Source organism: Rana temporaria, chromosome 9, assembly GCF_905171775.1.
Source record: "Rana temporaria chromosome 9, aRanTem1.1, whole genome shotgun sequence".
In the NCBI taxonomy this organism is placed as follows: Eukaryota; Metazoa; Chordata; class Amphibia; order Anura; family Ranidae; genus Rana; species Rana temporaria.
Genome location: NC_053497.1, coordinates 31,087,005 through 31,099,950, shown reverse-complemented (window position 1 = coordinate 31,099,950; position 12,946 = coordinate 31,087,005). Strand labels below are relative to the sequence as shown.

Sequence of the window (12,946 nt, the reverse complement as noted above, 5' to 3'; positions counted from 1 at the left end):
GTTTTTGTACAGCACAGTGATGTCGACTACCTTTACATAGCAATAATTGGGTTTGCGTAGGCATTTGGTACACTCAAAGTGGATTTATTTTCCTTTGTGGCTATTGAGAAATATAAAAAAAATTGTTCCGGAGTTCAGCTTTAAAGTGGAGTTCCACCCATTTTTTTATGTTTGTCTGTGCTGCATGCCCTAATCTCATAGTGTTCAGAATGGACAATTTTTATTCATTTTGTTGCTTGTAAATACCTTTATTTTGTAGTCCTTCATTACTTCCTCCTCCTTATTAGCCTAGGCCAGGGATATGCAATTAGCGGACCTCCAGCTGTTGCCAAACTACAAGTCCCATCATGCTCTGCCTCTGGGTGTCATGCTTGATGCTGTCAGAGTCTCGCTATGCCTCATGGGACTTGTAGTTTGGCAACATCTGGAGGTCCGCTAATTGCATATCCCTGGCCTAGGCTATTAAGTCACAAGGGTATTTGCAAGGGTTTCTGGGATAGGCATCATGTATTTGCATAGAGAAGGGGCGGCGACTTCCTCTGACACTCCCGTTGCTATGGAAACCTGACTGAAACCTATTACATCGCTTGTGCAGCACTGAGCATGTGCGAAATCTGCAAGGCTAAAATCCAGGAAGTCATACAGTCTGGCTTCATGATGCCCACACTTAAGATGGCCACGGTCTATTTCTAGATTATAAACTAACTAAATGCTCTAACAACCTAACAAAACGGACCTTAGTTTACAGACTAACTTTACTAGACTACATTAAGCTTGTGTATTACAGGGGTATTTATATATAAAAAGTGAAATTGTGGGTGGAACTCCCCTTTAAGTAGGGGAAGAGTATGGAAGAGCCCTGGGGCCATCATCAAAAAAATTACAGAATTCTGAGCTTGAACGTCAGAATTCTGAGTTTGAACGTCAGAATTCTGAGTTTGAACGTCAGAATTCTGAGTTTGAACGTCAGAATTCTGAGTTTGAACGTCAGAATTCTGAGTTTGAACGTCAGAATTCTGAGTTTGAACGTCAGAATTCTGAGTTTGAACGTCAGAATTCTGAGTTTGAACGTCAGAATTCTGAGTTTGAACGTCAGAATTCTGAGTTTGAACGTCAGAATTCTGAGTTTGAACGTCAGAATTCTGACGTTCAAACTCAGAATTCTGACGTTCAAACTCAGAATTCTGACGTTCAAACTCAGAATTCTGAGTTTCTTCCATAGAAGAGTTATCAAAATGTGTTAAATGAAATATCAGGGGTGTGTCACTAGTAGTATTGACATTATTGGACCAGTAGTTGCTCATGTGTGTATTGCCATTTGTGTCCACTAGGAGCGCAGAACCCTTGCACCCGATTCCTCATGTGCTGCCTGAAGTGCTGCTTCTGGTGTCTGGAGAAGTTCATCAAATTCCTAAACCGCAATGCATACATCATGGTAATATAATGTTAAAAATATTTAAACAAATGGAAACAAAATGAAAGTGGAACTCCAGCAAAATGTATTTATTTAGTAAAATCTGTCACCGGGATAAGAAGTAAGGAGGAGGAGGAAACGGACAGCAAAGAAAATCTTCTTCATGCCAGCCACAAAAGAAATGGGGTTTGCCTGGAGTTCCACTTGGGGTGGACACTGGTAGATTACCTGAGCTCTCTAGGTCATTTCTTATTGGAAAAGGAAACGCAAAACAAATTGTTGCAATCATTTTCCATTATGCTGGACATTTCTATTGTCCGGTGTTTGAAATAAGGTGCTTAAAGTGACATTAAATGATATCCTTATTCTCCATGGAGAACGAACATAGCCACCCTCTAACAGGAAGTCAGCGTGTAAAAGAAAAAAAATAATAATTTGGAGGAGGCTGAGAGCAAATCCGGTTAAGAATATGTACTTTTTCTCTTTTTAATCCAGGATTTAGTGTCACTTTTTTTTCTTTTGTGTGGGGGATGGGCTCACTGGGACATCACTATCAACAGCAGATCTCCAAGTTGTTCCCTGTCAGAACGGGGATCCTCCTTGTTTACATAGGCAGGTCCCCGTTCTGCCTCTCTGTACCACGATCGCGGGTGGCCGGCGGACTCCCCTGGTGTGTAGTGTGCGCCGCCCACAACTATCCAATGCACAGACTGAGGTACGTCGGTTTGCGCAGCCGAGCTGCCTTGCTGCAGGTAGGCTTGGTTTTTCCCTGGGCATTCCCCAGGTTTTTGTTGTTGCCTTGCTGCAGTGCATCTGTGGAAGGCGGTCGGCAAGTGGTTAACCACTTAAGACCCGGACCTTTAGGCAGCTAAAGGACCCGGCCAGGTTTTGCGATTCAGTACTGCGTCGCTTTAACAGACAATTGCGCGGTCGTGCGACGTGGCTCCCAAACAAAATTGGCGTCCTTTTTTTCACACAAATAGAGCTTGCTTTTGGTGGTATTTGATCACCTCTGCGGTTTTTATTTTTTGCGCTATAAACAAAAATAGAGCGACAATTTTGAAAAATAATTTTTTTACTTTTTGCTGTAATAAATATCCCCCAAAAATATATAAAAAAACGTTTTTTTTCCTCAGTTTAGGCCGATACGTATTCTTCTACATATTTTTGGTATAAAAAAAAATCGCAATAAGTGTTTATCGGTTGGTTTGCGCAAAATGTATAGCGTTTACAAAATAGGGGATAGTTTTATTGCATTTTTATTAATTTTATTTGTTTTACTTCTAATGATGGCGATCAGCGATTTTTTTCGTGACTGCGACAATATGGCGGACATTTCGCACAATTTTGACACATTTTTGGGACCATTGTCATTTTCACAGCAAAAAGTGCTATACAAATGCATTGTTTACTGTGAAAATTACAATTGCAGTTTGGGAGTTAACCACAAGGGGGCGTTGAAGGGGTTATGTATGACCCAATATGTGTTTCTAACTGTAGGGGGGTGTGGCTGTAGGTGTGACGTCATCGATTGTGGTTCCCTATAAAAGGGAACACACGATCGATTACGCTGCCACAGTGAAGAACGGGGAAGCCGTGTTTACACAGCTCTCCCCGTTCTTCAGCTCCGGGGACCGATCGCGGGACTCCAGCGGCGATCGGGTCCCGTGGTCACGGAGCTTTGGACCAGGTCGCGAGCGCGCGCCGCGGGAACGCGCCCGCGACCCACGGCTGGGTACTAGCACAGGACGTACCTGTACGTGCATGTGCCCAGCCGTGCCATTCTGCCGACGTAAATGCTCAGGAGGCGGTCCTTAAGTGGTTAAAAAAACTAAAAACAAAACATTAATGGTAAAAAATAGAAATACAATAATCGGCACCAAAAAAAATAGACAAGTGGGAGAAAGGGAAGGTCTTAAAGCGGAGTTCCACTAATTTATTTTTTTTTTTTTAAAAGTCAACAGCTACAAATACAGTACAGAACACTTACCTGTCCAGGACGCCTGCGATGTTCTGTCTGTAACTCCACAAAGTAATGCGAGGCTTTCTTCCTGGTGTAGAAAAAGCCTCTTGAGGGGGGAGGGGGCGAGCAGGAGTGTCGGGATGCCCACTAACACACAGCTCCTTTCTCTATCTGCAAAGTAGAGAGTGTCCTGACACTCCTGCTTGCCCCCTCCCCCCTCAAGAGACTTTCTCCACACCAGGGAGAAAGCCTCTCATTACTGTGCGGAGTTACAGACAGAAGAACAGGAAGTGAGGATTTCTCAGAAGAAATAAAGACATTTAAAAGCAAAATGGAAGGATGAGGTAAGTGAAGGAGGACTGCACTAAGGTAAAGGAAGCTATTTAGGGATTTTTTTTTTTACCTTTACAACCCCTTTAATTACTGGATAAAACTAAAAGCCCATGTAAGTACCACTAATTAAAAAAAAGCACAAAAAACATTGTTCTGCCCTCAGCCCACTTATGTTGGTAAATAATTTGTGTCATTTTTATTATTATTATTTTTTTACAATTTGATGGAATTTTCCTTATTTTTCCACCACAGATTGCAGTTTATGGAAAGAATTTTTGTGTTTCTGCGAAGAACGCCTTCAAGCTGCTGATGCGCAACATTGTGAGGTGAACACAGACACACATGCGCATATTATGTTATTAGATAATGCTTCGTTGTCTTTGCTGCACTCTGTGCCGGGTCATGTGTCCCTGGAATTGATGTCTGTCATTGGCTGATAGGACCTGTGAGTATGTGTGTGGATTGGTATGTTGCCTGTGACATGCATGAGATTTTTTTATTTTTTTTAAGCATGCTTTTGTTCCTTTGTGTCTGCAGAGCTTCTGTCCAGCTTTCGTGTATGGTGTGTTTCAGGTATGCAGTTTGCATGTTTTAAGACGTTGGACATTTTGTAATTTGCGTTTTGGTCTTTGCAGGGTGGTCGTTCTGGACAAAGTGACCGACCTTCTCATTTTCTTTGGGAAGCTGCTTGTTGTAGGAGGAGTTGGTGAGGATTGTAGTTGATGATGATCTTGTTTCTTTTGTCACTCTTTGAAGGGTTCATGGTCTTCATCATTGGCGCCACCAGCTTTATAGAAGCACTGCGGTTATTTACTAAAACAGGAGCGCACATAATCTGGTGCAGGTGTGCATAATAACCAATCTGCAGGGGCGGACTGACAGATTATGGGGCCCCCGGGCAATAGGAGATTATGGGGCCCCCGGGCAATAGGAAATTATGGGGCCCCCGGGCAATAGGAAATTATGGGGCCCCCGGGCAATAGGAGATTATGGAGCCCCCCAGGCAATAGATTATGGGGCCACACAGTATACACACACATACAGTATACACACACAGTATACACACACACATACAGTATACATACACAGTATACACACACATACAGTACACATACACAGTATGCACACACATACAGTATACATACACAGTATGCACACACACATACAGTATACATACACAGTATACACACACACATACAGTATACATACACAGTATGCACACACATACAGTATACATACACAGTACACACACACACAGTACGCACACACAGTATACACACACAGTATACACACACATACAGTATACACACACATACAGTATACACACACAGTACGCACACACAGTATACACACACAGTATACACACACATACAGTATACACACACACACACACATACAGTATACACACACATACAGTATACACACACATACAGTATACACACACACAGTATACACACACACACAGTATACACACACATACAGTATACATACACAGTATACACACACAGTATACACACACAAAGGTACTGGAGAGGCGGGCAGCTATAATCCTGGAATTTTTAAAAAACACAGATTTTTACATACTGTCCCTGGTTTTACTGAGGCTGCAACCCTGATGGGGGCCCCCTAGTGGCATGGGGCCCTCGGGCAGTGCCCGAATGGTCAGTCCGCCCCTGACCATTTGCTTTTAACTTCAGCTTGTTCAATTAAGCTTTAACAATAAAAGCTGGAAGCTGATTGGTTTCTATGCAAAGCTGCACCAGATTCTGTGTGCTCCCATTTTAGTAAATTACCCCCATTGTGTTGTTGCCAACCCCTACCAGACATGCTGTTCTACGTATACTGTTCTCTCTCATTCCCTCCCTCCATACATGTGTTACTCTCTTCTATTCCCTCTGTCTTGCGCTCTCTCATTCCCTCCATCTGTCACTCACTCCCATTTCCTCTGTCCAACATGTGTCATCCTTTGCCATACCCTCTATCCAATGGGAGCTTCTACCTTTCCACATGCCCTCTTCTGCAGGTGTTGCCAACCTTCTCTATATTTAATTTCCCACGGTCTTCCGATTGGGATGCCACAAGTGCTGTCACAATTCCTTTTGCCTTTCCCTGCAGAATACAAATATCTTTTTCTCTCTCCACCACTACTACCTTTCCACATTCCAATTACGATGGACTGTGGGCTCTGTCAAGTATATCCTATGTACCCACCTTCATAAAATGTGTTGCTAATCTTCCCTAGGGTGATGCATTTATTTATTTTTTCTCACTTGATATACTTGGACTTTGAAGCTATATTTATCCTGATTTACTAAACAAGCCCCATGGTGCCACCACACACCTTCACCCTGCCAGTACTATAAAGAGGGAATGGAACCTGGAGGAGGGGGGAGTTTGAAGTGGCATGGTGCCAGCCACCTCCATAATGTCCCAGCTGCCCACATCTTTCTTTATCCATTCCCAATTCTTTTGTTTTATATTCTTTTTCCCCTGTTTTCCCATCTTTTGCTGTGTTCCTGACATATTTTTCATGACAATTTCTCTTTTTCACTTCTCAGGCGTCCTGGCATTTTTCTTCTTTTCTGGTCGACTGCCAATTCCAGGTGATACCATCAAGTCTCCAACTTTGAACTATTACTGGATTCCAATCTTGGTGAGCATTAAAAAGGAAGCACAGTGGCAAGAGGGATCGCATGGGCCTCATCCTGTCCCAGACAGTCCTTGGAGCTTTTTTTTCCATCATATCGTTTCATTTTTATACTCTTCAGAGGGCATTATCTGTATTGATTTGCATGAGGAATTGCTAAGGAAATGGACATGTTCTCATGAGACGGTCCTCTTCAGACACTTTAAAGCTGGCTATACAATTTTCCTTTACATTTACCAAATCATATAATATAAGGTCACACCTAAACACTTTAAAATTGTATGCAATCAGGCAAGCGCTTGCACTACATAGTTGATGATAAATCTAAGACCCCTTTTACACTGGAGGCGTTTTAGCGCTAAAAATAGCACCTGAAAAATGTCTCTCAATGCTCCCCTCGCTAGCAGGGGTTAAGTGCCCTGCTAGCGGCCTCTTGGAACCCTTTCACACTTACAGCGCTGTCGCGCTAGCAGTAAATCGCTGCTAGTTTTAGTGGCGCTTTACAGTCATTTTAGAGGCGCTTTTCGGTCGCTCCTGGGGGGTGCTTTTAACCCCTGCTTGCATGCCGAATAAAGGGTTAAAAGTGCTACTGCCCGAAAGATGCTGCTTTCAGAACTTTTTTTTTTTAATGTCCCGCCAGCACAGCACCCCAGTGTGAAAACACTGGGGAGCATTGAGAGATGTTTTTCAGGCGCTATTTTTAGCGCTAAAATGCCTGAAAAACGCCTTCAGTGTGAAAGGGGGTCTAAAACTACGTTAAAGCGGTGCTAAAACTAGCAGCGCTGCAAGTGTGAAAGGGCTCTAAAGGAAATTGATCAATACAGTTTGTATAATGCGTAGCCAGCTCAAAACAATACAAGGCAGTACACTCGCAATCATATCTAACATTTATGGGTTTGAGTGGGACTCCATCTGGAATGCTGAATGTAATTTATTTAGAGGGACCAACTATAATACATTTTTACCGGAATCTTAATGTAATATCAGTGACTTCCCCCAGATTGTAATTGTGTACCTGTGATGGCAGGGAAAACAATACTCTATGAAGGGGATTTGGAGCAAGCGTTAAGTGTTCCTATGTTTCCTTGCAGACGGTGGTCGTTGGATCATATATCATTTCTCATGGCTTCTTTAGTGTGTACAACATGTGTGTGGACACCCTTTTCCTCTGCTTCTGTAAGTATACTGGCTCATTGTTCATTATATTTAATATGGAGAACCTCTACAAATTATATATGTTATCAACTGACCGCAAAGAGGTGCCCCGTGCTTACCTCAAAGGAAACCTTTTCCTAGAGAAACATGGTGGTGGCCATTGCTGACTTCTGAAAATGCTACTTGTTGGCCTCTGTCCTGGTGACCCTCTGGCTGTAATACTTTGATCCCAGACTCGGAAAAAGGATACTGATGAGGACTTTACTTTGCCTTTTCTAATATGCATACTTTTTAAAGGTCATTGAACAACATTGAAGCCAGTGAAAAAAAATAGTAAGATGAAAAATGTAAAGGCCAACTCTGGGCTCCATGCCCTCCTCGGGTTGTAGTTTGTTATGCTTTTTTTTTTCTCTACTTGTCTTTCTGAAGTCTTCAGACTGCGAATGTGGTGTTACAGGGTCCTCTCCCTCACAGCATTGGGCAGTCCTAGATGATGCAGAGAGTAAGGCTGATGTGATGACAGTGCTGCATTCTGCATCAGTACACTGTGACCGCACGGCACCTTGATCGGGGGGGCGGGTCCCTGACACCCTACACTCGGGCTCCCAGTTTTATTCAGTTCCAAATTAAAGGCGAATATTACCTCCAGAGCCGCCTTGTTAAAAAAAATGCATTTGTGTATTTTTTTTTTTTGTTACATGTAAAATATTAAAGTGGTTGTAAAGGCAGAAGCGCGCGGGAGCCAGCAGTGACAGCACGTCCTCAATGAGGAACGGCACACTACAGTGCTCCCGCGCCGCTTGTCTATGGTGCATGCGCTGTAGACAGCGGTGCCCGTGATTATAGTAAAACTTCTTGCACCTACAGGTAAGCCTTAATCTAGGCTTACCTGTAGGTAAAGGGTTTACAACCACTTTAAGCTATAAATCCTTCTGTGTGCAGAAGGCCCCCCCCCCCCCCAATACTTACCTGAGGTCCATCTAGATCCAGCGATGTTGCAGGAGTGCCATTGGCTCCGGCTGCTGTCAATCAAAGTCAGTAAGCCAATGAGGAGAGAAAGGGGGTGGGCCTCCGTGTCTGGACACGGGGAGCTGTGGCTTGGCTAGGGTACCCTCATGGCAAGCTGCTTGCTGTGGGGCCACTCAACAGGACAGAGGGGCCAGGAGCACCGGTGGGGGACCCGAGAAGAGGAGGCTCTGGGCTGCACAGGGGAAGCAAGTATACCATGCTTGTTATTTTTAACTAAAAAAAATACAAGACTTTAGAATACACAGAAAAATAGGGAAAGAAAACAAATACATTGCACTATACTGCCTTTAAAAATGTACCTGGTACTATTTTTTCACTGGCTGGATCAGCTGGCAATAAAACTGTTTTATGGGGAGAAACAAATACTACTGTATGCATACCTTAATTTTCAAAGTTTGGGACTACATTGCCCTATTACTTAGCATACTATTTACTCTTACTAGTATAGGACGTTGAGTCCTCATTAAACGCCTGGGGATCCTGCCAGGCCTATTTAGTGCAAAGTGCTTCCTAGCCACACTAAGCATGGTAGCAGATCTGTGCTAGCGTGGTCAGGTTGTGTCCCTGCTTCCTACAATGGGACTTACAGTACAGTGTGCCAAAGCACATCATACCTGTAATCAGCTTCTGACATCACAGACTGAAACTCCCCATACCAACAGGCAATGCTGTATCTTGGCATAGACCAACAAGGCCCAGGGCAGCACGAAAAGAGTGCTTGTGGCTTGACTTTTAGTGTTGTGCCAGTCTTGGGGTGGACTGGGCCGGGAGGCAAATCAGTCTAGTGCCCCCATAAAGCAGCTGCACTACTGCCGGTATAATACTGGCAGGGCCACCATCAGGGGGGGAAGCTCATACACATGGAGGACGCTAGGGCGGCAGACCCCCAACCAATGAGTTGTTGTGTGGGCGGGCGGCGTTCTGCAACTGGGGGGGGGGCTTTGCATCGCTTCTAGTTTTGACTGTTCTATAATAACAGTGGACCTCCCACCTGAGTTCTCAGCTAGAGAGAGACAGGTGCCATGTCGGGAGGCTTAAAACTGTCAAAAAGTCAGCTGACGGGCTCCATAGCAAAACGAGAAGTCAGAGGAAATTGCTGCAAATTAAAGGAACTCTACTGCCCCACCAAGGCCCTCAGAACTGGTGTCCTCACTGGAAAATGTCAGGGCGTGTCCTAAATGAGGGTGTGGTCTTGACAGGAAGGGGTGGGTCATATTTAAATTAGGGGGTCACGAGTTTCGTCAGGCCTAGGGCAGCAAAAAACCTAAATACACCACTACCAACAGGAGCTCTTCTTATGGAGTCTCTGCCCTCTGCTTTCAAGAGGATGAGAAGGTATGGAAATGATGCAACTTCAGCAAAATCTAGGAGATACAAAAGCGACTTTGGAGGGTTTTCCTAATGTTTTGTTTACAGAGAATAAATAAGAGAAGAAGCTTTCAGACTTGTCCTTGTGGCTTTAAATGCCGAAGTCTTTCATCTAATTTAATGCTAGTGCCAGGCTGCATCATTGCTCATAGTTCCTCTTTAATTTTGCCTTAGAATAGAGATTAATATCTAATATTCTTGTGTCTCAAGGGCGTTTTCTGGATGAATGGGCCAAATTATAAATTTGAAATAATATTCTAACTAGGGTTGTCCCGATACCGATACTAGTACCGGTATTGGGACCGATTCCGAGTATTTGCGGGAGTACTTGTACTCCCGCAAATACCCCCGATGCCAGATCCGATACCACCCCCCCCCTGGTTAATACGCGCCGGGAACATTACAGCTTTAATTTGAATAGCTGTAGTGTTTCCCGCCGCGTATAGACACTCCCCCTTGCTCAGGTGAACTGTCCAATCCCGAGCAAGGGGGAGTGTCTATACGCGGCGCGAATCATTAGTTATTCAAATGAAAGCTGTAATGTTCCCCGCGCGTATTAACCAGTCGCGGCAACGGGGATGCAGGTAAGGGGGACATGGCTGCATATGGGGGGGGGGAGACATGGCTGCATATGGGGGGGGGGGGGGGGGAGACATGGCTGCATATGGGGGGGGGGAGACATGGCTGCATATGGGGGGGGGGGGGGGAGAGACATGGCTGCATATGGGGACACATTTAAAAAAAAGTATCGGTATTCGGTATCGGCGAGTACTTGAAAAAAAGTATTGGTACTTGTACTCAGTCCTAAAAAAGTGGTATCGGGACAACCCTAGTTCTAACACCTTACTCATAGACGTCATTGCTTTTCAATGAATGTTGCTCATCAGCAATGGCATCATCCGTATTTCTTGAGCCCTGGTGCTCTTAGTTACACATCATTTTTTTCTTTTGCAGTGGAAGACTTGGAAAGGAACGATGGCTCTATAGATAAGCCATACTACATGCCTAAATCTCTCATGGAGATCCTTCACAAGAAAAATCAATCGCCTGAGGCTGAGGGTAAGAAGAAGAAGAAGAAGAAGAAGAAGAAATAATGATCGGTATTTTTCCCGACCAGATCGGTTGTGGGATTTCCACCGTTCCACACTCACAAGAGAAGCTTCCAAGTCTGTCCTGTTTCCTGGCTAGCAGGCAGGCTGAGAGAATTGCTGCCGATTTATCTTTCATCCTTTTTCGATTTGTATCTGTTGACCAATCACTTTTCTGGGGCTGGCAATAGTCAAAGTACCCATTTTGTTTACATTTCAGTAGTGTCATAATCCAACAAGAAGGGTTTAAAGCCAGCTTACACAGGCTAATAAACGGCAGGATCCGTTTACCATTCCACCAGACCTTTAAGAGGTTGAAATTGACCAAACCTTGGGTCTTTTTGACAAAGATTGTGTTTTTTTTTTTTAACCAGCAACACAGCACATAAGGCCTACAGATGCATATTGATGATCTAACAATATACACTATATAGCCAAAAGATTGGGGATACCTGACCATCACGCCTGTATGAATTTATAGGACATGCCATTCCAAACCCAAAGACATTTATATGGAATGATGGTTATAAGAGCCTCATATTTTGGAGGCTGGCATTGTACACAGGGGCACGGTCATGCTAGAACAGAAAAGAGTCTTCCCCAAACTGTTGCCACAAGGGTAGTAGCACACAATTGTCTTTGTATGCTGTGGCCCTAACAATACCTGGAATCACATGAACTCTATCATTTCAAGGGGAGTTCCTATACTTTTGGCCATATCGTGTAGGTGATGGTCAGGTGTCTATTTTTGGCAATATGGTGGATCTACCTAAACAAGCCAATAACCTATTGATATATGCTGTAGGAGAATTCTTGACCATGGGCCAAATTATTTCCTTTGGTTCCGAATGCTGTGATATTGCGGTGTGTGTGTTCCTGGCATTGGAGCGAGAAGCTTTTGGCAACGTGCCTCATCAATCTTCAGTGACCTCCTAACTGTGAATGTGGATAACACATGGCTTCCTGTTGTGCCTTATATTAATATGTTACAAGCAGTTGTCTTGTATTTTTTATTTCTCACTTGTTATAAATTTACTGTATTTATTGGCGTATAACACTTACTTTTTTACCCTGAAAATAGAGGGTACACTGTGCCTGCGTGTTATACGCAGGGGGCTGTGGAAAGTTTTTTTCCCTGAAACTTTTTTCTTAAAGTTAGGAAGCGTGTTATACGCCAATAAATACGGTACTTGTATATTGGAAGACAGACATTTCTTGGGTGGGCCTTATCGCTCTAAGAGGCATTTGTGGCATTGTTGTCCCAAGCACTGGGAATAGCCACCTCCTGTAATGTATGTGCATAATGCCTGATTTTAATGTAAATGGATTTTACCCTTTTTTTCTCCCCCTTATATTGTGTATCTAAAGCCAAAACGGTTGTGTTTTTATTTTTTTTTCCTTAGTCCTGTGTGGCAGGACTGGAACGTCCAACAGGTTTCTATTGGTGTCTGTGTCCCCACTAGGAAAATTCAGCGTCTGTTTTTCTTGGTGATCATTGTCATCAGGACATAAAGTAAGAGTAAATGTTAAAATCCTTAGGCCCAGATTCACAAAGCACTTACGCCGACGTAAGTGCAAATGTGCGCCGTCGTATCTGTGCGCCAGACCCACAAACTAATATGCGCCTAAAAACAGGCTACACCCCGCCGGCGTAGAGTGGGCGCACATTTAGGCTGGGAGCATGGTGGCGCTCCCTTTGATTAGCCATTCAAAAATGCAAATGAGGGAAATACGGCGATTCACAAACGTGCGTGTGCCCGGCGCAGGCTACGCGAGATGCGCATAAGTTGTACGTCCGGCATAAAGTTATTCCCCATAAAGGAGATGCAACCCAGCAAGAGACATGCTCAGGTCTGCACCAGGGAACACAAGCCGGTGTATTGTGCGTTGTACGTGTGTCTGGCTGGGCGTACGTTATGTTCACGGCATACGCATCGATCTGGCGTAGC

The 12,946-nt window shown here is 44.0% G+C and overlaps 1 protein-coding gene across 1 annotated transcript in view; it reads left to right on the top strand.

The window, feature by feature from the left end:
- The window catches only part of SLC44A4 (solute carrier family 44 member 4), a 150,835-nt gene extending 139,468 nt beyond the window's left edge, over positions 1 to 11,367 (top strand). Inside the window, exons 17-22 of the mRNA XM_040323068.1 lie at positions 1,332 to 1,435; positions 3,963 to 4,036; positions 4,346 to 4,416; positions 6,269 to 6,363; positions 7,449 to 7,533; positions 10,864 to 11,367. Coding sequence (XP_040179002.1) covers positions 1,332 to 1,435; positions 3,963 to 4,036; positions 4,346 to 4,416; positions 6,269 to 6,363; positions 7,449 to 7,533; positions 10,864 to 11,003 — 569 coding nt within the window. The 3' untranslated portion in view covers positions 11,004 to 11,367. The remainder of the gene's footprint in view (positions 1 to 1,331; positions 1,436 to 3,962; positions 4,037 to 4,345; positions 4,417 to 6,268; positions 6,364 to 7,448; positions 7,534 to 10,863) is intronic.
- Positions 11,368 to 12,946: the final 1,579 nt, after the last annotated feature.